The 22375-nt window shown below is 37.0% G+C and overlaps 1 protein-coding gene across 1 annotated transcript in view; it reads right to left on the reverse strand.

Annotated features, from left to right (window-relative positions):
• SVEP1 (sushi, von Willebrand factor type A, EGF and pentraxin domain containing 1) overlaps positions 1-22375 on the reverse strand; it is a 131403-nt gene that overhangs the window by 72254 nt on the left and 36774 nt on the right. The window contains exons 4-16 of the mRNA XM_063294984.1: positions 18964-19122; positions 17980-18159; positions 12428-12607; positions 10896-11093; positions 8234-8352; positions 7468-7597; positions 5800-5907; positions 4974-5105; positions 4368-4562; positions 2958-3079; positions 1326-1434; positions 507-698; positions 48-281 (exon numbers count right to left, since the gene is read on the reverse strand). Coding sequence (XP_063151054.1) covers positions 48-281; positions 507-698; positions 1326-1434; positions 2958-3079; positions 4368-4562; positions 4974-5105; positions 5800-5907; positions 7468-7597; positions 8234-8352; positions 10896-11093; positions 12428-12607; positions 17980-18159; positions 18964-19122 — 2058 coding nt within the window. The remainder of the gene's footprint in view (positions 1-47; positions 282-506; positions 699-1325; positions 1435-2957; positions 3080-4367; positions 4563-4973; positions 5106-5799; positions 5908-7467; positions 7598-8233; positions 8353-10895; positions 11094-12427; positions 12608-17979; positions 18160-18963; positions 19123-22375) is intronic.

The following is a 22375-nucleotide window of genomic DNA, read 5'->3' on the forward strand; positions in this document are numbered from 1 at the left end:
TGAAGCTAATAACTTCAATTAAATGAACTGAGATTAAATTTACTTACCACACATTCGCCCCCGTAGAACAGAGCCCGGTTTGCAAAACAGAAAAGCCCTTTCAGCTTCTAGAGAATTGGTGTCAGCTATAAGCAATTCAGAAGACAACTGAAAAGAATACATGGGATGCCTGTTGAGCGTTCTTTTCAACCTGTTTGTGATCTTCTCTAGTGTTTTTAGAAGGCGTCGTTGGTTTTCTGATTCCAGAGAATCATTGCGTTTGTCAGGCAGTGGTACACTAGCTATGATTAAAAAACAAACAATCATCTCGTGCACAGAGGCATTACAAAGTTAATTGCTACAATGCTCTCTAGAAGTACACAGAAGAATATAAAAATTCTTCAATATGCAAGGTGTTAGACATAACTCCTATGCATATTCTGCTTACAAAACACTTGAAATCTGCTCCATTTTTAAAAGATCTACTCTATATTCCTAAATAACAAAAGACAAAATGATTTTCGTACCAGTGATATTAAAAATTAACTTTATTTTGTGGTCTGACATGGGCATGTTTGTTTTTTTATGTCTTTTGACCCGGGAGTTTGCCACATCTACAGAATCAGATATTAATTTAGGTTGTTCCTCTTCAGGATCTACTTCAACAAAATCATCGTAAGAGTAATCCAGCCGATTTATGGCACCCCAGCCTCCAGGACCTGTTAGTAATAGAAAAAAAGAAGAAATATCCCCAAGAGAAACAAATAACATCTATGGATGGTAACGAATTGCTCAAGCACAATTACATTTTTTAGGAGAAGAAAAAGGGATAAGCAGCAGCTACTTGACAATTTACAGGATAAGATGCAGACATGAAAGGTCAGGTCCCACCACAAAGGTTAAGCAGAGGGGCAAAGTATATATTACACACAAATGAATGAAAAATAACTCCACCACTGCTGTGTCTAAGGAAGGAGAAACAGTGGAAAGAGAGTGGAGAAATAAATGAGGGAAGAAGTTGTTAAGCATTCATTTTTTTTCCTGGTCATCTCTCTATGTTACTTCTAACGTGCTTGCCCAAGCTTACTAGGAACCAGGCCCACAACTAGGGTCTGTGTCATCCGGGGCAAACATGGATTCTGCGCCCATTTTGGTGCCCCCCCAGCACTCATTTTGGCACCCCGTCAGTGCAGCACCTGGGGCACATGCCCTGCTCCCCCCGCCGATTGCGGCCCTGCTAGGAACACTGGTCTGACTCAGTACATATTGAGAATTACTATAAGCTGAAGCTGAAAATTTCTTTCTTAGGAGCTTAGAAATGATAAGGAGCAAAACAATTAACTTACCAATCGCAAAGCCATTTTCATAGTCATAATTATATTCTAAGCAATGTTTCTGTGGTGAATCCTCAAGCCTGCAGTCAATGTCATCAACATCATTGCAAAATGATGGAACCTATAACCCGTAAGGAAAGAGAAGTAATAAAAATACCTAATTCACAACTGGGTAATACTACACAATTTGGTTTAACATCCTTTTCGATCTCATACACAATAAATTTAATTTCCAGCTTTGCTGATATAAAGTTTGCCATGTTTCTCTTTATTTCTGTTCCCTGCTTTGTTGTCCTTGTGTCTGGAGGCTTTGCCGATTTTGGCAGAAGATGGATCTGACACTCAGGCATCTCTTGGGTTTCCAGCTTGTCCATTGTTGCCTCAGCATGCTAGGTGTAATCTGACACTGGAAACACCTACCAGTGATTACTGATTCGGTCTGGAATCTCTATCTTCAGGCTGCTGCTAAACCATAAACTTTGGGTTTTCCTACACCTACCCCATCTGTTTCTTTGTATCAGCTCCTCTGTATTTTGGAGAAAATCAAATGCTCCCACAATTTTTTATACCTCTCTAGTTGGCATAATAAAGGTTATTCAATAATCGACTTTGACTTTTTCTCATGGAAAAATATATTTGTTTCTGTATACCAATTTAATTTACTTAAAGAATTTATATGGCCATCTATCCCATATAGTGATCCTAAGCAGCTTACAACAGCCAGTAAAAAAAAGAATAGAAACCACAACTGCTCCTCCAGGTACCAGACCAACCAGACTATTGGCCTCCTGATTCAACCCACATCTTAGCCTAATGCCTGGGGGAGGAGCCGGGTCTTCACGGCCTTCCAGAAGGCTAATGGGGTAGGGACCCCTTGAATCTGCAGTTCTGTACTTCTTTAATTAAAAACTTAGAGAAAGACACAACCTCCCTGCCGTTTGATTGCCTGATCCACTTCAGAAATAGATATCCTTATTTGCAAACTGAAAGGTAATAAAGCAGGTGTGGCCAGGGAAAATTAATACATAATTCTAGTGACATGAATTATTACATTCAGTAGTTCTCTATTTCAATTAGTAACAGGTGATTTAGTTCTGTAATCAGATACATTGTTGTTTTTACTCAGTGGTGTATCAAGGGGAGGATGGGGAGTGTTTGCCCCAAGTGTAGGCAACAAGAGGGGTGTCGCCGAAGACACAAGGAGGCTAGTGGTGGGCATGAAGTTGGGTTGCACCGATCAGCTGTTTGGCTGTTGGCAGTGGCACAGCAGTGAGGGAAGGAAAGAACGGTGACTTCAGTTTTGACTCTGGATGACTGCCTGGACAAGTGTGTGCAGTTTTCTTGGCAGCATTGTTCAGAAGTGGCTTGCCAGTTCTTTCTTCTGAGGGCTGACAGAAATGACTGGCCCAAGATCACTCAGCTGGCACTGTGGCTAAGGAGGACTAGAACTCAGAGACTCTGGGCTTCTAGTCTGACGCCTCAACCACTGCACCAAACTGGCGTTCAGCAATGAAGGGCGAGGGTTGCTAAAAAATGTCCCTTTCCAGGTGTCAAATATGCTAGGTATGCTACTTTTTCTACTGTTCACACTTTGTGTTCATATTTATCACATTAGGATCTTATAATGATTCACCAGTAACTCACCATTTTACCAAGTGCACTTTGAAAAACTTCCACAAAATTTTTAAGAAGGTTATTGTCATCACATCGTGTTGCTTTATACAACATTTCAAAGGATTTAAAACCATGATTTGCCAAACGATTCACTGGAAAACATTGTATTATTATTAGCATATTGCTGCAAAAAGTATACGGGCCTGAATTGTACTAAATTATGTTAAATTGCATTATGTTAAAGTGAAAGCTACTTTTAGTTCCTTTTGCATAAAGAAAAAAATAAGAAACTAGGATTACCCCAATCACCAATCTAGGCACCAGATATTATAATATAATATAATGTAATGTAATGTAATGTAATGTAATGTAATGTAATGTAATATATCCTCATTTAGCTACCGCCTCATTTAGTGACTGTTCAGTTATGGCAGTGATGGAAAAGTAACTTGATGACCAATCCTTGCATTTATGACCTTTGTAGCCCTGTAAAGCAATGGAAACCTGAAGTAAGATCATAAGCACAGTTGTAGTTTCACTTAGCAACTGCTTCATTTAATGACTGAGTTGCTGGTCCCAATTGTAGTTGTTAAATGAGGACTACCTATATCATATCATATCATATCATATCATATCATATCATATCATATCATATCATATCATAATATAAGATACAATGAAATCCTAACTGTACTCAAGTGGGAAAACATTTGTTGCTTTTAAAACACATCCAAGTCAGCTTATTTATCTGGAAAAAAGTCATACTACGTAGCAGAATATCTATCTATCTATCTATCTATCTATCTATCTATCTATCTATCTATCTATCTATCTATCTATCTATCTATCTATCTATCTATCTATCTATCTATCTATCTATCTATCTATCTATCTATCTATCTATCTATCTATCTATCTATCTATCTATCTATCTATCTATCTATCTATCTATCTATCTATCTATCTATCTATCTATCTATCTATCTATCTATCTATCTATCTATCTATCTATCTATCTATCTATCTATCTATCTATCTATCTATCTATCTATCTATCTATCTATCTATCTATCTATCTATCTATCTATCTATCTGATTTTGCTGACATTTCAATATTTACTTTATAGTTAAAGATTCAGATTTACCCCTGGACCTGTTCCTGGAGATGTCTGTAAGAAGGAGAAAGGATGGTTCTAGGAATGGGAAAATCCCCTGAATCTCTATTTAATAACAGCAGCACTGAAGTTATTCAAATTGAAATTATTCCATCATTTACTCAGTAACTAGCACCATAAGCCAGGTTAACTTAGAACCAAGTGTCATTAGAACAAGTGTCCTCAATCAGGTGTCATTCACATTTAGGAAAGAATTACAATATTGACATACCAGTCACTTGAAAAACAATCAACCAATCAACTAAATATAAAAGATAAACCTTACAAGAACAGTCAGGCCACTCAGTAGAGTAAGGAGGGTTCCAGATACCATCTGCATAAGCACAATAGTAATTTTCATTGGAACCTGTGGTGAAATCATATCCCTCCATGCAAAGTAATGTGCAGTTAACTCCTGTCTCATTTTCAGTGCATTTAAAATCACCATTCACTGGAGTAAAGGGAATTTCACAAGGAGAACCTGAAAAATAAGTATTTCAGATTAAGGTTTGCATGATTCCTCCTCATGCTACATAATGAACCTATGGCATACTAGGAGTGCTTTTTCCAGTTTCTTTCTTTCATTGATAAGTCACTCCATTTAAAAAAAAATAAATTCTTGCATAATTTGCACATCATCATGACCGACCTCTTACACAAAATCCAAGAAACCAAAAGCTGTGGTACTATATGCACAGAATACTCTATATAAAATTAAGTTTTCTTTAAAATGAATGAAATCAGTGTTACAGAGAACTGTAAATTAATGGGATCCTCTCTGATGTAAGACTGGATAATTTGGAATTCCAAAATCTGAATTCAGAGGAGGAATACTCTTTAATACTCTTCAACAGTACAAAACATTCTAAGTATAAGCATCATAAATACAAACCTCTGATGACAATGTTAAGCTCACAGGTCCTATTATTTCCAGCCAAGTCAGTGGCTGTGTACTGAACCACTGTTTCACCTTTGGGAAAGAGATCTCCAGGTGAGTGGGTTTTAGTTATTATTAAGGCGGCTCCTGAAATAGTGAGAAACAAAACAGGGAAACAGATGTCATTTCATTTCCAATATTCTGCAAGGCTACGTACCTCAAATTTATAACCTGGAACCCCAAACAATTGTTCTGAGCCTTACGTATCTGAAGTACAGTCTACAAACTATGTAGTCTGATTTTATATAATTCAGTCTATTGGACATTAATGCCTTTGTATATCCCAGCCTTAATATGATTTAATCAATCCTCAAATTCCTTTTATTTTATTTACCAGGACAACACAATGAATGAAACAACTTGTTCTACTCTTCTAAATCAGATAATAGTTGTGTGCGCTGCATTTTGCAGACCATAATAAATGCTTGAGTTTTGCAAGAAAAATATTGAATAAATATGGATTAAACTCCTTGCTCTAAATAGAAAACTGATGGGGAATTGTACTGTTCCTTATTAATGTAACTTGGCAATCCTTTAATGTATTTCAAACATTAATGTGCTTTAAACATTCATATAGAGTATCCTGACTTTTCTATTCTAATTCATGCTAGTTGTGGATATAAGGTCAAAGAAAGACACAATTTTTTAGCTTCATCATCAGATGACAGCATTTCCTACTGCAACATTTCAAACTGATGATCAAACTTTATCCAAATGTAATCCAAACTAATGCCCAAAATAATTAGAAAAAAGAAATGAACCTATGAACAAAGTCACTCACCTGAATTGTCTGAAAACTGTGGCTCATCCCACATTACTCTGTGCTCCTTCTCAGTGATCTGAATTGGTAGTGGAGATCTGCATTGATCAATTACTGGGGGTTCAGTGTCTGAATGATTTGAAATTATGAAGAACATTGACTCAAAGATCAGCCGAAAAAAAATAAAGAAGAAAATCAAATTGATTTTCCATACAAGTTTGAAATAGTTTCTCCTTTTAGACTTGAGAATGAGTACAACATAAAAAATGTTGTATCAGTATGTATGCAGCATGGATATTTAGATCATGTTTAAGACTGAGATAAAATGTTTAAAGAACTAGCTGTGCAGCTTCCATCATAGCAGATATTTATCTGTCCTCCACAAGCCCTCAACCATCGGACACTGTGCAGGCCACAGCTGATCTTAAGCATATGCACACTGGAAAGAAGCTCCATGAAGCTAATGGATAATACAAGCTTGCAGAGGTAAGCTTTTAACTTCAGACATATGTATTCAATAACACTATTCACCTGATAAGAATCAGCACAGTGCTTTAATAGTGTGTAATAATGGGGCTGTCCTGCAGATGAAACGTGGCCAGAATACTTTTCATATATGAGGTTCAACAGCACACAGATGTCCCACTATCATCTTAAAGGACTTATTCATAAAATCCTACAAACCAAGATGTAACTGTCCTTTACCCTAAACAGAAGGGGGCCGAGGAGCTGCAGGGGCCTGGGGCTTCAGCAAACAGAAGACAGATGACAAAAATTTAAATTGAAAAGCAGAAATATATTTATAATCTCTTTAAAATAACAAAAGAAATGCACATTAAATATCTGTTATAAGGGTGAACAATCTGAGGCACAAGAGAATGCCCAGCCTCAGAGTGACTCTAGAAACTGTAAAATCAACTACAACTGCAGAAAATCAGCAGCAGGATTTCCTGCCATTTTGAGACAACAGTGTAAGTACCGATATAATGAAAGTCCTACATTATGCTTACATGTGCAAGTCCAGCATTTGGCTTAACACAATCTTTCTAACCATTAAATGTTTTAGAAGCTGTCAAGCTTCTAAAAAAGGTGGGGGCCCCCACCAAAAAGTTATCCATCCTTGTTCTATCAAAATGCAAATTTTGATCTTATGGCCAAGGAAGGCCTGTCTCTAATTGTTAACATTCCGCATAGTCTAACAATATAACATAATCTGCACATAACATAATCTGCAAAGCTCCCACTGCAGTTCTAAAGTCAGGGCATATTTATATGAGACCAAGACGTTCTTAAAGTAAGGAATATACCCAGAAATAATAAAAATAAAAGGCTAACTAATTCAATTGGAACAAGATCAGAGTTCCATTGTTTAATTGGCAGCCTGGTTGCTCCATTTGAATCAGTTTAAGTTTCTAAAGAGAGATTTTTAGCTTCATTGTTCTTAAAAGGGAAAATAATTTTCCATGACTACATTAACAACTGCTTTTCAACATAACGCAGTCTTGCATAATGACAGGATGCTTACAAATCTGGAACTTTATTTTCTTACAGACTCAACAAAATGCAAGACTGAGCTGTTTTCAGGTATATGTATGACCCTTTAATTAGTGCTAGGGTGGGGTGGGGAGGGATGGTCACTAAATTTAATCTGAGATACTAAGGTATGTATATTTTCTCAATAGCACTCACCAATCACTTTGATCTTGAAAGAGCAGCTTGCCTCATTGCCAGCTCTGTCAGTTGCTGTATATGTAATGTCAACTTCTCCAATTGGGAAAAGGTAAGGTGGTATAAATGCTGGAGTAACCTGAACTAACACCTGTAACAGGATCAGTCTTAGTAAAGGTAGATGAAGTACTAAATAGTCCATTCTTAGGAAAGACTGAACTTAAGTATCAAGAACCAGTCATCTCCATTGTCAAAGGAGAAGAAATTGAGGTTAAGCATGGATTTCTTTCCTGCAAATGCTCTCAGGTCCTCCTTAATTCAAAGATGATCTTTGGAGAAAATGTTGCAACACTCCGTAAAATACTGTGGCTCATTGATTAAAAAGCAATTTCTCTGCTACATAAAATATATAAACCTTGCATTTAAGAAGGATGAAGGCAAGCTACTTGCACTGGTGAAAAAATCCATGTAGGTTAGTGAAGCAAATCCATGCAGCTATGTTATTAAGCAACAGACATTAAAAAAAAAACTTTTCAACAAAAGTAAAGCCTTTTCTTGTTCTGTCATTATCTTCCTGTATTGATACAGCAGACATTATACAATACACACGACTCAAATCAATAGCAAAAAGGAAACTGTTGGCTTAATCATCATCTTCATCATCATTTGCAATTATTAATTGTTAGTGTATTAATTTCTGAAAGTTCAAAGCTTACTTATGTTATTTCAGTAATGAATAACATACATAGTGATGCAAAACACAGTTTACATTCTAGTGTTTGCTTACCTCATCTCTAGAATTATCGACTGCATCTGGAACCTGCCAGCTAATATTTGCAGCATTCTGGTTTTCCAGAGTTGATGTTTCAATGTCACTTGGACAGCTAATTTGGGGAGGTTCAATGTCTGCATAAGATACATAAGACAACTTTGAGCATGTGCATTAAAAAGCATTTTTAACTATTTTAGGAAAAGTGATCTATTGAAAGGCACATATCTTTCTTCCGACAGATAACTGTGTCCGTAAAATTCCCCACATATTATACTAAGGTTACCATTCATAACCTGAATAGAACTTTCTGAAATTCAGATCCACCATTTTTTATTTTAATGTAAGAGCAGTTTTTGTTCTCTTTTTAAAAATAATATTATCAATAAAATAAAATTACAGAAGTGGGAATTATATCTACAAGCAACAATCGCTTATACATTACCAGCTTCATGACAAACAACAAGAATTCCACCATCCAAGAAATCCACCATCCAAAAATCTCTGCAGAAATAGCTATAGGATTTGTATTCTATGTTTTTAAGATGTGAGAGCACATTACAATAATTAGAAGTAACCAGATTTTGCTTTGGGACCACTTCTTAAGTTTTAAAACACACCAACAATATTGATTATCAGCTATTTAAAAAATGGAAAACATGTACAGTATTTTTGAAATGTTGAAAACATATATTATTATTTTTCTTTAGTTGTATATTATGGCCAATACAGTTCAAATCTCTTCAGTTCTGTAGCAAAAACTTTATCGCCTTGGAATGAAGACTTCTTAAATTTTGCAATTGTTGTAGCAATGATCTCCATTTTAATTAGGCAAGAACATACAGTAATCACATAATTCAATACAGCTCATACATTACTGATCTAAAATCCAATTGTATCACAATATACTGTACATATGATCAAATGTGTAGCAGGGTTAATAATTTCCTTAGTCAAAAAAGAAAAACATCAATTTAATATAAATTGCATTGTGCTTGTGGAAAAAGTGCTGATATTAAAGGGCTTAACTAAGTTGATCTCCCTTCATTCCTAAATTGCCCAAGGAACATTTGGCCCAATTGGAGCCAAATCTTCCAATTCAGCTTGTCTGTTTCAAATGGATGCTATTAAAATCAACTATCAAATGATAAAGAACTGGGAAGATTCTGAGAGATGGAGAAGGTAAAGGACAGGAAGACCAGCCAGTAGACTGAAGAAAGACTGTACAAAATAAAGTTATGGCCAAAGAAACCCAAGGTTGGGATACAATTGAGTCCTCTAGTCATAAAGGGGAATGTGGGGAAGGAATTGAAGCAAAAAAGTGGTTATCAAACAGAGAACTATGAAGAACTGTTACAGTCTGTAAGATGAAGAATGGGTTGGCTGGGGAATTCTGGGAGTTGAAGTCCACACATCTTAAGGTTGCCAAGTTTGAAAAACACTGCTCTAACAGGTGTGCAAAGGAGGTTGGCTCAAGAAACTGGGCAAATAAAATAGGCAGCAACCTGAAAAGCCACATGCCAAGGAAGCACTGGCTAATGAAGACATGTGCAGAATAGATGAGATCTAGAACATAGAAAACTGCCTTAGGCCAAGTATGACCATTAATTAGCCCACTACTGGGGATTTTAACTAATATGCAGTATAACACCTGGATTAAATTTCTCTGCAATTCTGCAAGGCCGGGGCCATCATAGAAGTTAGTGCATTCAGGTTTAATTGTGATTTTGTGTTAGTACCTCTCAAATGCTATTTCAAATGGGCTAAAAAGGTAATGATGTCTAGAATTAAGCCTATTACAAATGTAATATTTTACCACAGCTAAGGCTAAGGAGGGAAGGAGGAAGTCACATGACTCATCCTTTAACTAAGGTATTGGAAAGTGTTATTTCTGCTACATGCCAGACTTAGGTCTCATAAATTTATGTGGTTTTAGCTGAAATAAACAGTACTACTAAAAAGCTAAAATTCTGAGAGTGCCTTGGACTGCAAGAAGATCCAACCAGTCCATCCTCCAGGAAATAAAGCCAGACTGCTCACTTGAGGGAATGATATTCAAGGCAAAACTGAAATACTTTGGCCACATAATGAGAAGACAGGACACCCTGGAGAAGATGCTGATGCTAGGGAGAGTGGAAGGCAAAAGGAAGAGGGGCCGACCAAGGGCAAGGTGGATGGATGATATTCTAGAGGTGACGGACTTGTCCCTGGGGGAGCTGGGGGTGTCGACGACTGACAGGAAGCTCTGGCGTGGGCTGGTCCATGAAGTCACGAAGAGTCGGAAGCGACTAAACGAATAAACAACAACTAAAAAGCTATAATTTCCGGTCAATATTTATACTGCATACTGATGAAGCTTTATTTCTATTACAGCTGGCTTTATCCACCTTAGTTTCCTCTCCCTCAAATAACAATGTAAGTGCATGTCAAACCACCAGAATAATAAAAACAAAGGTATCTGTAATAAGACTCAAAAGGTAGGTTATGAAATGTGGAAATTGTTTCCATATCCTCCATTCACTTAATGTGTAAAAAAAAAAAAGATCTTCTAGTAGTAATACTATTGCTAATTACCTCAATCTTGGTTTCTCTAACCTCAACATTATTATTATATATTTCTTCAAAGCCTTTTAAAACTCTTCTCTTTTTAACAAGAGCAAATTATTGTCAAAATCCATACCTTTACAAAAAGCTTTCTGCAGATCTTCACTCCATTTTCCAGTGTTTAAACACCTCAGTTCTTCTCTAACACCAGACAAAAAGAATCCATTTGGACAACTGAGCCGGCACACAGTTCCATATGTTGATTGTTCAAGCCCACAAATATAAGGGTGAACAATAACACTTTTTGGTTTTTGGAAGGCAGGGCAATGCAACTCTACAGAAAAGAAGTACATTACTGTCAACATGAACAAATGGAAAACACATTTCATGTTTTATCAGCCAATAGTACAAATGCAAATGTTTATATCAAAACCTATGTAAATGTTGCATATGAAGTATAAGAGAACATCAACATAATCAGGTCAGAGGGAACTGCTTAAAACCAGCAATATGACATTTCTTTATAAAATGTTAGACATCAGTTTAGACAGCCTTCCAAATCATTATGCTTTACCTCCACAAAAAATCTGTTGCAGCCTTCTTTGGGGTCTGGCTGAAATGGTCCTTTAAATCCTCCCCACAGAATTTGAAACAAGGGAGCTGAAGGCTGCAAACCTTCTGGAGATCAGTTGGCAAGTTAATAGGGGCAGGCAGCAGTGATAGAAGATAGTAAGTCCTCCAGTTTGTACTAGTTTCAAAGCCTGCTTATTCCATTTTCCTTTGCACTGGCAAACACCAAACTACATTCTGAAAAATTGTCCTGCAACATGACCAAAGGGGATTCTCCTTACGTATCCCCATTGCCTCCAATAATCACTAGAGCAGACTGAGTGAGGAGATATTGCAGGGGACTTCTTATTCTTTGTCTTGGAATGTAGCCAGCAACTCTGGAATAAGGAGGTCTAAGAAGGACTTTATTAAAAAAAGACATTTTTTACACATCTTCCCATATTCTTATAGAACTGCTACACCAAACCAGGCAATTTTTAATACAGATAACTTAAAACCAGCACTAGCTGATAGCTACTGTATTAAAAACGACAGTAGAAATGAAAGATATTGCACTGTCCAGGGCCCAACGCTTATGCACAGCTACTTCTGGTCTAGGACTGTGAAAAAGGTTTGCTGTTGCTGCTTATGTGTAACTTACACCAGCAGATTTCAATTTAACATGAAGCACATATTGAAAGTAGATTATTTCAATAAAAGCTAAAACTCATATATTTTAGACAAGTAGCGTTCTGCATATTGAGAATGGAGAGAATGGAGTTTGCTCATTAACAAGTTAATTATTCTAACTTGTGATAATTTCTACATTTTTATAACATACAGTAACTGGCAATTATGTTTTCAAAGTTTCTCTCTGGAATACTGGAAGCTTAAAACCAGAACTTTTTCTTCCAAGTTGTACAGTTCTGTTATAATAAATATCCACGGTTCTCTTATACCAACATATATCCTATGTAATACATTTTTAAAAAATGATTGTGGAAGAACATAAAGGAAGGCTGCAAAAAGTTGTATGGTAAGTTATATAGACACAGCGACCAAACATTTTTTTAAAAAATAAAGGGAAGTTAAGATATACATTTATGTTTTGAAACATACCAACACATTTTGGTTCCTTCCCATCCCACTGTGAGTTGCCTTGGCAGGTAAGTTTGGTGTTGCCTTCCAGTTCATAGCCTTCATTGCAAGTGAATAAGCACACCGTCTTATAGGAGATCTCACTCAGTGAGCAATTAATATGGCCGTTTTGAGGGCTTGAGAGTTTGGGGCATGTGCGAACTGCAGAGATTAAAATACACTTGTTAGCATTTTTACTAGAAAGTAGCTGAGTCAGAGATACATACCATGTCCATCTTCTCTGTAAATACACACACACACCTCAATTAAACTATATGCAACAGGATTAAAGTGAAGATAGGAATATTATTCCTCCAACTCCAGTGGACTTTTGATCTTGGGAGTTATTCACAGGGTAATAACTGCAATAGAGATCTATAGCTATAGATCTATAGTACAGTTATTATTATCCTGGGAATATCAGACTGTCAGGCATGACAAGTATCTTACCTTACAGAATTATTCCCATACCTAAGATCCTAGAACGTGGATAGTGAGAACAAATCTCACCTATTTTCCCCACTACTTGATCTCATTAGCCGTCTACATCTACCCTTGGCATATTAGAAAAAATTTCAAGCTCTTTACCTATTCCTAGTCACATTCCTTTTTTTTTTTCTCCCTAGCTCTGATGTGTTCTTTCTCCCTCTGTTCTTTCTTGTAATTTAAAACACATCTTGAGGTCTTTTTTAATTAGCCTTGCTTCTAGAGTACCTAGCACTTCATTCCTTTGGGAAATGATAAAAATAATGCATTAATCTGACTTTAGTCTCATATACTGTAAATTTGTGGCAAACTTTCCTTCATATGCTTTTAAAAGAGGCATCTTTTAATTCTGAAATGAAAAAAGACAGTTCAAAACCCGTTCCTGCCTCTTCCCAGTAGAGTCCCTGGGTCCAAGAAATGTCAGATGAAGTCATAAAAAGCAAACTTCAGACCTTCCTTTAAATAAAAAATCCAAGAGTTTAGAAACCTGGTAATCTTAAGATACAGCAGACCAAAAAAGGAGCCACACAGTGCAAGGAACACCAAGCAGTATCTAAGGTAAGAAAGCATCGTCCCCAAAGGGAAATCTTGTTCCAAGGAAAGCAAAAATGTTGGTCAATTTCAGTAAAATAAATAAATAAGACAAGCAAGATTTGATTTCAAGCAACAAACCAGAGAGAGGATTAAAGAGACCCAAACCTCAGCACAAGAATGCCTCCTTAAAGCACCACTGGAGTCTATCCGCCTCCCACCCCAAATCTGATGAATGTCCTGAAACATTTCCAAGTACTTTTAAGAGATTTTTCTGGGAAAGCACTCATCAGTGACTTCTTTACAGGTGTAGTTTTTCACTATTAATTCAAAAGAGAATGGATGTTTTTCATGGGAACAAGGCGTTTCAGGAGTCAGAGTTTGAGAAAAGTCTGGTGGTAAGATGATAATGCATAATTTTCTACCCTGTCACAACAGAGACCAAACATTACCAAAAAAAAAAAAAAAAGGTTCAGAAAGAAACAAAAGAATTTGTTTTGCTTGGTTTCTTGAACTCTGCCAAGGTGAGTGGAAAGAACCTTCATGCCCTGAACTTACTATCAGCTTTACAATAAATGAGCTGGTGATATGTCAAAGATGTGCAAATGCTAGAGCACTAACAAAGGCAAGTGGGGTATCAAATATAGGCAGATGTTCAATATTTGGAAGTACAGTGGCTCTCTACTACTCTCACACTGGCTACATCAGTGACTGGAATTCTAGCTCGCTTGTCAAGGAATCATCTTTCCAGAGAAACTAAATGAAAACCACATTGTGAATAAAGGACTCTTGACATAATTCCCATGCTCTTCCATCTATGTTTCTGTGTTATGAATCTTGTTATTCCAATTCATTTACTATAGCTACAGTGGGTATTATGCTTATGGCATATTCACATCAGTATTTCAGGTATGTAGCACAAGCAGGATTGTGGCATTTGCACACATGTGCACATACAACGAAAGCTCAGGAGACTCATTCTGAATTTGTTTAAATCGTTTTCCCAGGATCAGATGGCTGCTGTGTAAACTGTTCCCAAATGTCTCCAAACGCATGTGCGTGCACAGCCATTTCACTTGAGTATACAGGGACAGCTGGGAACAGCTTCTGAAGCAGCTGCAGGAGCCTGGGAATAGACACAGATGCTTTAAAGCTTCAAAAAGAAGTGCATCATGCAGTCACCCATGTTCTACAAGCATCTTTTCTGAAGGATTTGCACAGCCCTAGTGGGTATGTGCATGTGTAAAACAATGACTGACTGCTAACATTTTTGTCACAGTTTTTTCCTGGCCTTTGTTGTGTCATTCACCTGTGTGCTAAAGTAGTGCTTTGTCACATATGTGTGCCATATTTTTCTAAGAGAGCAAACAAAATCAAATTATACAAATTCAACAACACAATCTAACACTGCCTGAAGAAATTCATAGTTTTCTGCTGTCCTTTCATAATATATATGATCAAAAGCTGGGAGACAGGTTTTTGTTGGGATTAATGTGATGGTCAATAATTCCTTTGATTTCCCATTTGCCCACAACATGCTCTATTAATGTATGAGTGGAGAAGAGCCACATTATAAGGCTGAGAATAGCAGTACTAAAAACCATACATACTGGTGGAAAACCAAGATTGGAAAGGATCCCAACAGTTATTTATCTGACTTTTCCAAGGAAATTAATGGAATAAAGAAGCCAGAGCATTAGACACTAGCTGCTAAAGCCAAAACATATGAATTCTTTTACTAAGTCATCTCCGTTAGATCAAACAACAAATAAGCAGAAAATACGATCTCTTCAGAAATAATCAAATGAAGGAAAAAGCAGTTCAATGGGTAGGCTTGGATAGCTGCATGAGGGCCTACTCGGAACTGGATCTGCCTGCCTGATAAGATCTGGAAGGGAAGGCTTGCTTCAGGTCCCAGCCTCAAGGCAGCATTGTCACCAGGGGACCGCAGGGATGGGCCTTCTCTGCTGCAGCCCTTCCCTACCCAGAGCAGCCTGCCCCTAGAGATCAGAGCAGTCCCAATGCTGCTAGGATTGCAGAAGGCCTGTGGAATAATATACTGGTACCAATCTGTACTGTATTAGGTTTAAACTGAATTACTTTATATGGAATGTACATCAGAGTAGCTTGTGTTTGGAGCATCATATAAGCCTCAGAAAGTAAGGTCAGGTCAGGTCAGATCAGGTCTAACCAGTTTGGAGAAGTGGTTAAAGCACTGGGCTAGAAACCGAGAGACTGCAAGTTCTAGTCCTGCCTTAGGCACGAATCCAGCTGGGGGTCCTTGGGCCAGTCCCTCTCTCTCAGCCCTAGGAAGAAGAAGGCAAGGGCAAACCACTTCTGAAAAACCTTGCCAAGAAAACTCAGGGACTAGTCCAGGCAGTTGCCAGGAGTCAAGGCTGACTTAAAGGCATCAAAAAATATAATGTTAACGTACACGTCCTCTAAATGGTTGTGTATACCTATTTACTTGTAGATATACTGAACATAGTTATTTTGATACCCCTATTATTAATAACAAATTAAACATGATAGTTTGGGAGGAAAACCTCCCAATAAAGTTAACAGAGGAAGAATGCAGTAGTGTGAAAAATACTGCAATGGAAATTGACAACAATTTCCGCAATGTTTACATTTTCAGTAAGAATGCTGCGGCATATGGTTTTTAGTAGTGCGAGTCAGCAAATGGAGAGAGATAAAGGGGAGAAGCTGCTCAATTCTAGCCTTGAAGTGCTGCTTCTCCCCTTTTTCTGTACTGTCATGAGGGCTAATGAGCTGACCAGGCTGCTAGCCAGTACGGTTGTGGGGCAGAAGCAGCCAGCATTCCCACTGATCCAGCCTTGTATATAGGTGTTGAGGGCTACAGCCTGGGGTGGGGGGACACCCACCTCCTCAGTTGCTGGGGAACATGCTTCCAGTCTAACTCAAAATTGGAGGAGAGAAGGAAAAACAGGGGGGAGAAATGTGGAAAGAAAATGAGAACTACCAAGACTGGTGTAGAAGGGAATGCCTGGAGAGAAAAGTAGTAGAGTAAGTCAGGGTCGGAAGCGACTGAATGAATAAACAACAACAAAAAAAGTTAATGTGAGTGTGCGAAGCAGTTGTTGGTTCCCAGTTGGAGAGGAAGAAGAAAAGTCAACGGTGGTTTCCCTGGAAGAAGAGAAGCAAAGTCCCAGAGAGACGTCATCTTTACCCAAGGCCCAAGATGGGAAGGAGGGAGACAACTGGCTACGGATAGAGGGTCAGAGTCTTCGGGGAAGCCCTTGCCTCTGGACAAGGACTGGGCAGAAGACCCCCAAGAGAGGTCTGTCCCCCAATGGAGGAGACACAGACAGTGATTGGCTTAGCAGATCCAAGGAAAGGAGATGAGCAGGGCTGAGCACACGCATTCATAAATCCAGCACGTTCTTTCTTTTTACCCTCTCTTGATAATCCTGGAAATGGGGGAGGGAGAAGGAGTGAAGGGGGAGGAAGTGAAGAAGGAAAGTTAGAGGAAAATAGTATCTGGGAGAGAGACTTAAGAAGAAACCTGACACTGGGTAGAAGCCAGGATCTTGTTGTAAATACCTCTGTAAATAGTTTTGCTGTAAATAGTACAGAAGAAGCCTAAAAACCTCCACTGTCTTCGGTTCTCTGTGTCAATTGCTATCCTTGTACTCCTGAATACACATCCAGTTCTAAAAGAATCCAGTCACACTGTGACAACTGCTTACATTTGTTGGTTGATGTTTTGTTACATACTCAGATTTTGGAAGTATTGGTTGAAATACTGTAAATGTCAGATTAAAGAGGGGAAGATTATTGGTACAAGCAGTATTTTCAGTTTCCTGCTGAATGTTTGTTCTCTGATTAATTAGTATGTCAAAAATAAAATAAACAAATCCTGCTCCATTTGTTCAGATCATGATAGGCAATCCCTTTGCCCAGAACTCAAAATAAAAATTACTGATAGGTTGGGGCACAGGCAAGCAGCCCAAGTACAAATATACAATAAGCAATGTTTTTCAATGTTCTTCATACTTCCAACACATAGAGAGATATGAAAATGGATGTACCATATTTCCTACCCACACATAGTGTAAAACAGCTCATGAGGAGGGTGAAGTTTTAACTGTGCTGATTCTGGTCCTAGTGCAGTTAAGATTACTGCTTGGTAATTCCCTCTGAAACAGCCCTTTTGGGAGAACTAACCAATCACAGAAAATATTTCTAAGCTATCCAGAATTAAATGGCTGAAATTTTCTCCCAGGTCACTTGAACATATAACTTTAATGCTTGGATAAGATATATATGCATAAAAAATAGTAATCCAAATATGACTAATTGCATATAAAACTGATATTTTATAGTCAATATCAATTCCACCGTTCAGGGTTAATTGTACTATAGGCATGTATGAATGGAGTGCCATGCCAAGCAAACAAGACAGAAAAGAGCATGTTCTTCCCGACCAGAAATATTTTTAAAAAGCCAACCCAGTAACAGAGGGGCAACTGTTCTTCCAGGATAAAACTTCCTACCCCTGCAAGTTGTCTCTGAACCAGACCATACACCATTTGGCTGGCAAAGTCGTATGCTACTTCCAACGAGATCAAATCCTGTTTTACATCGGATTCCACAAGCAGCATTGAAGTAATTGTTGCAGACATTCTGGATAAAATAGCCATTTTCCGGAGGGTGCAACTCAGGGCAGTGAACCACTAATTAGAATACACAACAATAAGGAAATGGTTATAATGATTCACAGCACATTTCTATTGTATTCAGAACTTTACCCCACTGAGTTCAATAGGGATTTCTCCCAGGGTTAAGTGAATATATTATTGTACTTCATGCTATTCCTAAACTGATTATAGAAAACAAAAACTGAAAAAATATTCTTGGTACTATTTTGCAATCAATATCCATTGATTGCATATGCCATTTTGTAATCACTATCATATAGAAGCCAAACGATTGTTTCTACCTCATTAGTGTCTTTTTCTGTTTAAAAGGGCATTCAAAGTGTGTTCCTAAGAATGCTGAAGTTCTTGGAAAGCTCCTGAAAGTACCTTAATAAGAATGCAAAAAATGAAAGAAAACTGCCTAAAATTTATACCCCTTCTGTACAGTATATAGCCATGGGCATCTGCAAGGGGCAAGGGAGATGCAAACTGGCAATATAATACACTTGAGCAAATCATCATGCAAATGACATGATGTACATTCTTGGGTCAGATGTCCAGAAGCAAGTCTGTAATGGGATATTTCTGTGATGACATCATCACATATGTGTCATCATTTGGTGTTACTGTGGATTGCCACATGCACTTCTGGGCACATCTGCTGGAAGGAATTTTCATCACTCTAGGCTTCAGTAACTGACATGAAGGAACAATATATCTTTATGGAAGTTCAAAGTGGATTCCAGGTGGACAAACTGGTTTGGAAAGGAAACTCAAGTAGGAAATATTGCTCATGATGTTAATTTTTTAACTGAGCTGTTTCTTTAAGAAATAGCTTACCTTCACATGATTTACCTCTAGGACGATACCCTTCCTTGCATATACAGTCCTCAATAGAAGTACTTCCTGGTGGAGAAGTGTGATTTTCATCAGGACATGTGATACAGGTGCTTATTCCACCTGGTGAACCTTCAGGCTTATAGGTTCCAGATGGACAGGCTACAAGGTAAAATAAGTATAATAAAGGAAAGTCAGGACTAGACTAGTACAACATGTAGTTATGCCATAACTGCAGTTTCACTCTCTAATTTCCAGTGCTGATGACAGAGACCCCTATGCATTTTATTTACAGTCTACATCAATGTATTTGCATGATACCTTTCTGTTAAAATCAAGTCAGTCATTCTTTGGGAGAAGAATCTCTGATATGTAGGTAGGAAGTCTGTATTATGCAAAACCTTTTGTGCTTTTAGGTTTTATGTCTCAACAAATTATATTTCATTTCTTCATCTTGCTCATCTGGTCCCGATGTATTATATTTTAAGTCTTCCTCAGTTACATTTTTAAAATGATTTCAGTGTGAAGGGAAAAGCAATATAAAGAGAACACATTTAAGAAGTTACATATTAAAAATGCTTCTATTCAGAGAACTCAATTAAAAACGGGAGATAATCCTTATATGTCATTTTCCTTCATATCAAGTGCTAATAGCTGGACACATTGAAGACTTTTGTATCTGCCTTGCTTTCCTGTACATCCTTAAGAGCCTATTATGCTCTCTTTTGTACTATATCTGTCTTTTGCAGAGTAAAGCTGCTACATCAAAAACTTCAAGAGATTTATAACAGCAGCTGATCTTCTGGTGGAGAATTTCAAAGAAAAAAATTACTCAATTGCTTAGACCAATCAGCAAAGCTCAGTGCATATATATAAGCAAAAAGCAATGGAAAAACTTATTAATAAACTCTGAAAATAAAGTTCACACAAGAAAATAAAAATTTTAACAACACATATAGAATAAAATAATGAGATATTAAAGTTTCACCATGAGTGAAGCCCAAATTATCCTATCAATTGTTTTGTAATAGCTTTTTATTAAAATGAACAAGACAAGTTAAAAACTAAAAAACAGAATTCTAAAAAAAAAAAATGAATGTAATATATTAGATAAAATATAGTTAGGAAATAATGACCAGATTTGAATAAACTATACTTGCTTGCTATTTTATTAAATTATCAAATTTTCCACTTTGATTCAAGCTACCCCTCCCCCCCAAAAAAAGAAGTATTGCAAAGTGTTCTGTAATGACAAACCTAGGATATTTTTTCTTTAAAATGCTGCATTTTTATAAAGGGATGGCAATAACTCAACAAAAGATGATTTCATTATCAAAGTTTATTGGATGATTTTCCCAATTTCTTCACAAACTTTTGACCAAAAGTTAGGACTAACTAGGCATTGCTACCAAATATGGTAATAAGGCAGTTATGCAAGAGTTCTGCTCCAGGAATTCAAGAATAAACTGATTTTTTCCATGTTAGATTGTGTGCTACACTTACACAAAATGGAGGCTATTTTGCGAATCTACACAAATCGTGGCCACAGTTTTTGCATCCTTGTGTTAAGATGGATTTACTCAAGTCAGGGCTTTTGTCATTCACGTTCTGGCACTATATACCAATTTGTTTACAACCCCTTTAATACTATCTAGAAAAGTTACAATTTACTTAATGCAATTTTAACAGAATATAGCACCAGTTGAGATTATCTTCATGGGCTTGATGCTATGCTTAGATTTAAAAATAAATTTTATACTACAAAAAAATTCCAGTGGGATATATATACAATTAATATAAAATAGTAGAAATTATTCCAGATGGATTAATCCAAAATTGCATACCATCAATTTTTGGTTATGTTTATAACCAACTAGCTAAAACAGATGTAGTAGTAGATTTACTACATTCTATTTTACAGTGCAATAGTTCTAGCCAGATCAAACCCCATGGCTTTTTCTTACAAAATTTCATTCTGTTTCACCCTTTCAACTTATTTATTCATTTCCCCCCAAGGTTTTTAATATTCTGTGGTCATTCAGCATAGGCAATCATCACTATGTTGTATTACCTTCATCTCCAGCTAGGGAAATACCCCCCACCCGTGCCAAATATTGAGACACCTACAAATCTTAAAGTCCAAATTGCTTGTATGTCACCAAATGGTGCAGTTTTAGTTATGTAAACACAGACATTCAGAGAACATTTTGCTATTACAATCCTCATAATCAAACAGTTTTGATACTCCATTCATGAGGCACAGCTGCTTGGCTTGGTTGTGAATGTTAGTGGGTGTGGCCAGATGTTCTGTAACTTTCATCTAACTTTCTATTGATTCTATAAGGGTGTTATACTGTTATTTAGCTTTCACTTTTGTTAAGAAGTTTCAGAAAGTTCTGCCATATATTGAATTATGACACATTCCTTGATTTCAACAACAGCAATAAGTCGAAGAGGAAAATCTTTTAGCAGCATAATGACTTCAATTCAGTTGTAAATTACCAAATGTGAGAGTGGGCTTATGTCCTATAATTCCTTTGCTTTGAAGTTCATTGATTTTTAAAATAGTATCAGAGTACACAGAGATGACTGACTTCAGTAGTCTTTCTAAAAATAGATAGCATATCCTTGAGAAAAAAGTTAAGCAGTTCTAACTTGCTAGTATTTCCTTGTATTCATTCACAATGCAAACTGAGACCATTTAAGAACAGGGCTCAGCAAAAGGGGCAGTCCCAAGCATGCTGGCTTAACTTCAAGGACAGGAGGAAGCACCTCTGAAAGGGGTCTATCCTTGTCTGAGGATTTCTTTCTTCTCTTTTCCTCTACCATGTGCATAGAAAGCTCAGAGATGCAGGTTTTCTATCACATGTGTTTTCCTCAAACTTTACTTGCCCATTTGTATATTGAGCCTTACCCTCTACTTACAGCAGTTTTAATAGGACTCTTTCTAGGAATGTATGTTCTATTAAATATCATTCATTACAGTGAATGAACTGGAAGGTTCCAACTAGGATTACTTCAAATTTCCCTACAGAAATGTTCAAATTGTCTATTTGTAAAGGAAAACAATATTATTTTAAAATGTTGGTCTTCTCTAAATGTTTTCTCATTTACACTAATTTTGATTATGAATTTTTAAAGTAAATTATAAAATAAGACTGATATGTTCATATAAAGACAGAGTGAAAGTGAATATATCATAATATGTGACAAAGAAAGCTGTGGCCTGGAAGCATATTCCTCATCTTTGTCAAGTTCAGTTAAATCATTTAACCCGTGGCTGCTAAGAAAATAAACATTTTAAATGGAACGTGTCTACAAACATTTGTCAGTCAGCTGTATCTGTCTCTCTAGAGATTGGAAATATTGATTCAAAGCAACATAAACACTTGTTGAGAATCTTATTTATGAAAGT

Source organism: Candoia aspera, chromosome 2 (genome assembly GCF_035149785.1).
Source record: "Candoia aspera isolate rCanAsp1 chromosome 2, rCanAsp1.hap2, whole genome shotgun sequence".
Classification (NCBI taxonomy): Eukaryota; Metazoa; Chordata; class Lepidosauria; order Squamata; family Boidae; genus Candoia; species Candoia aspera.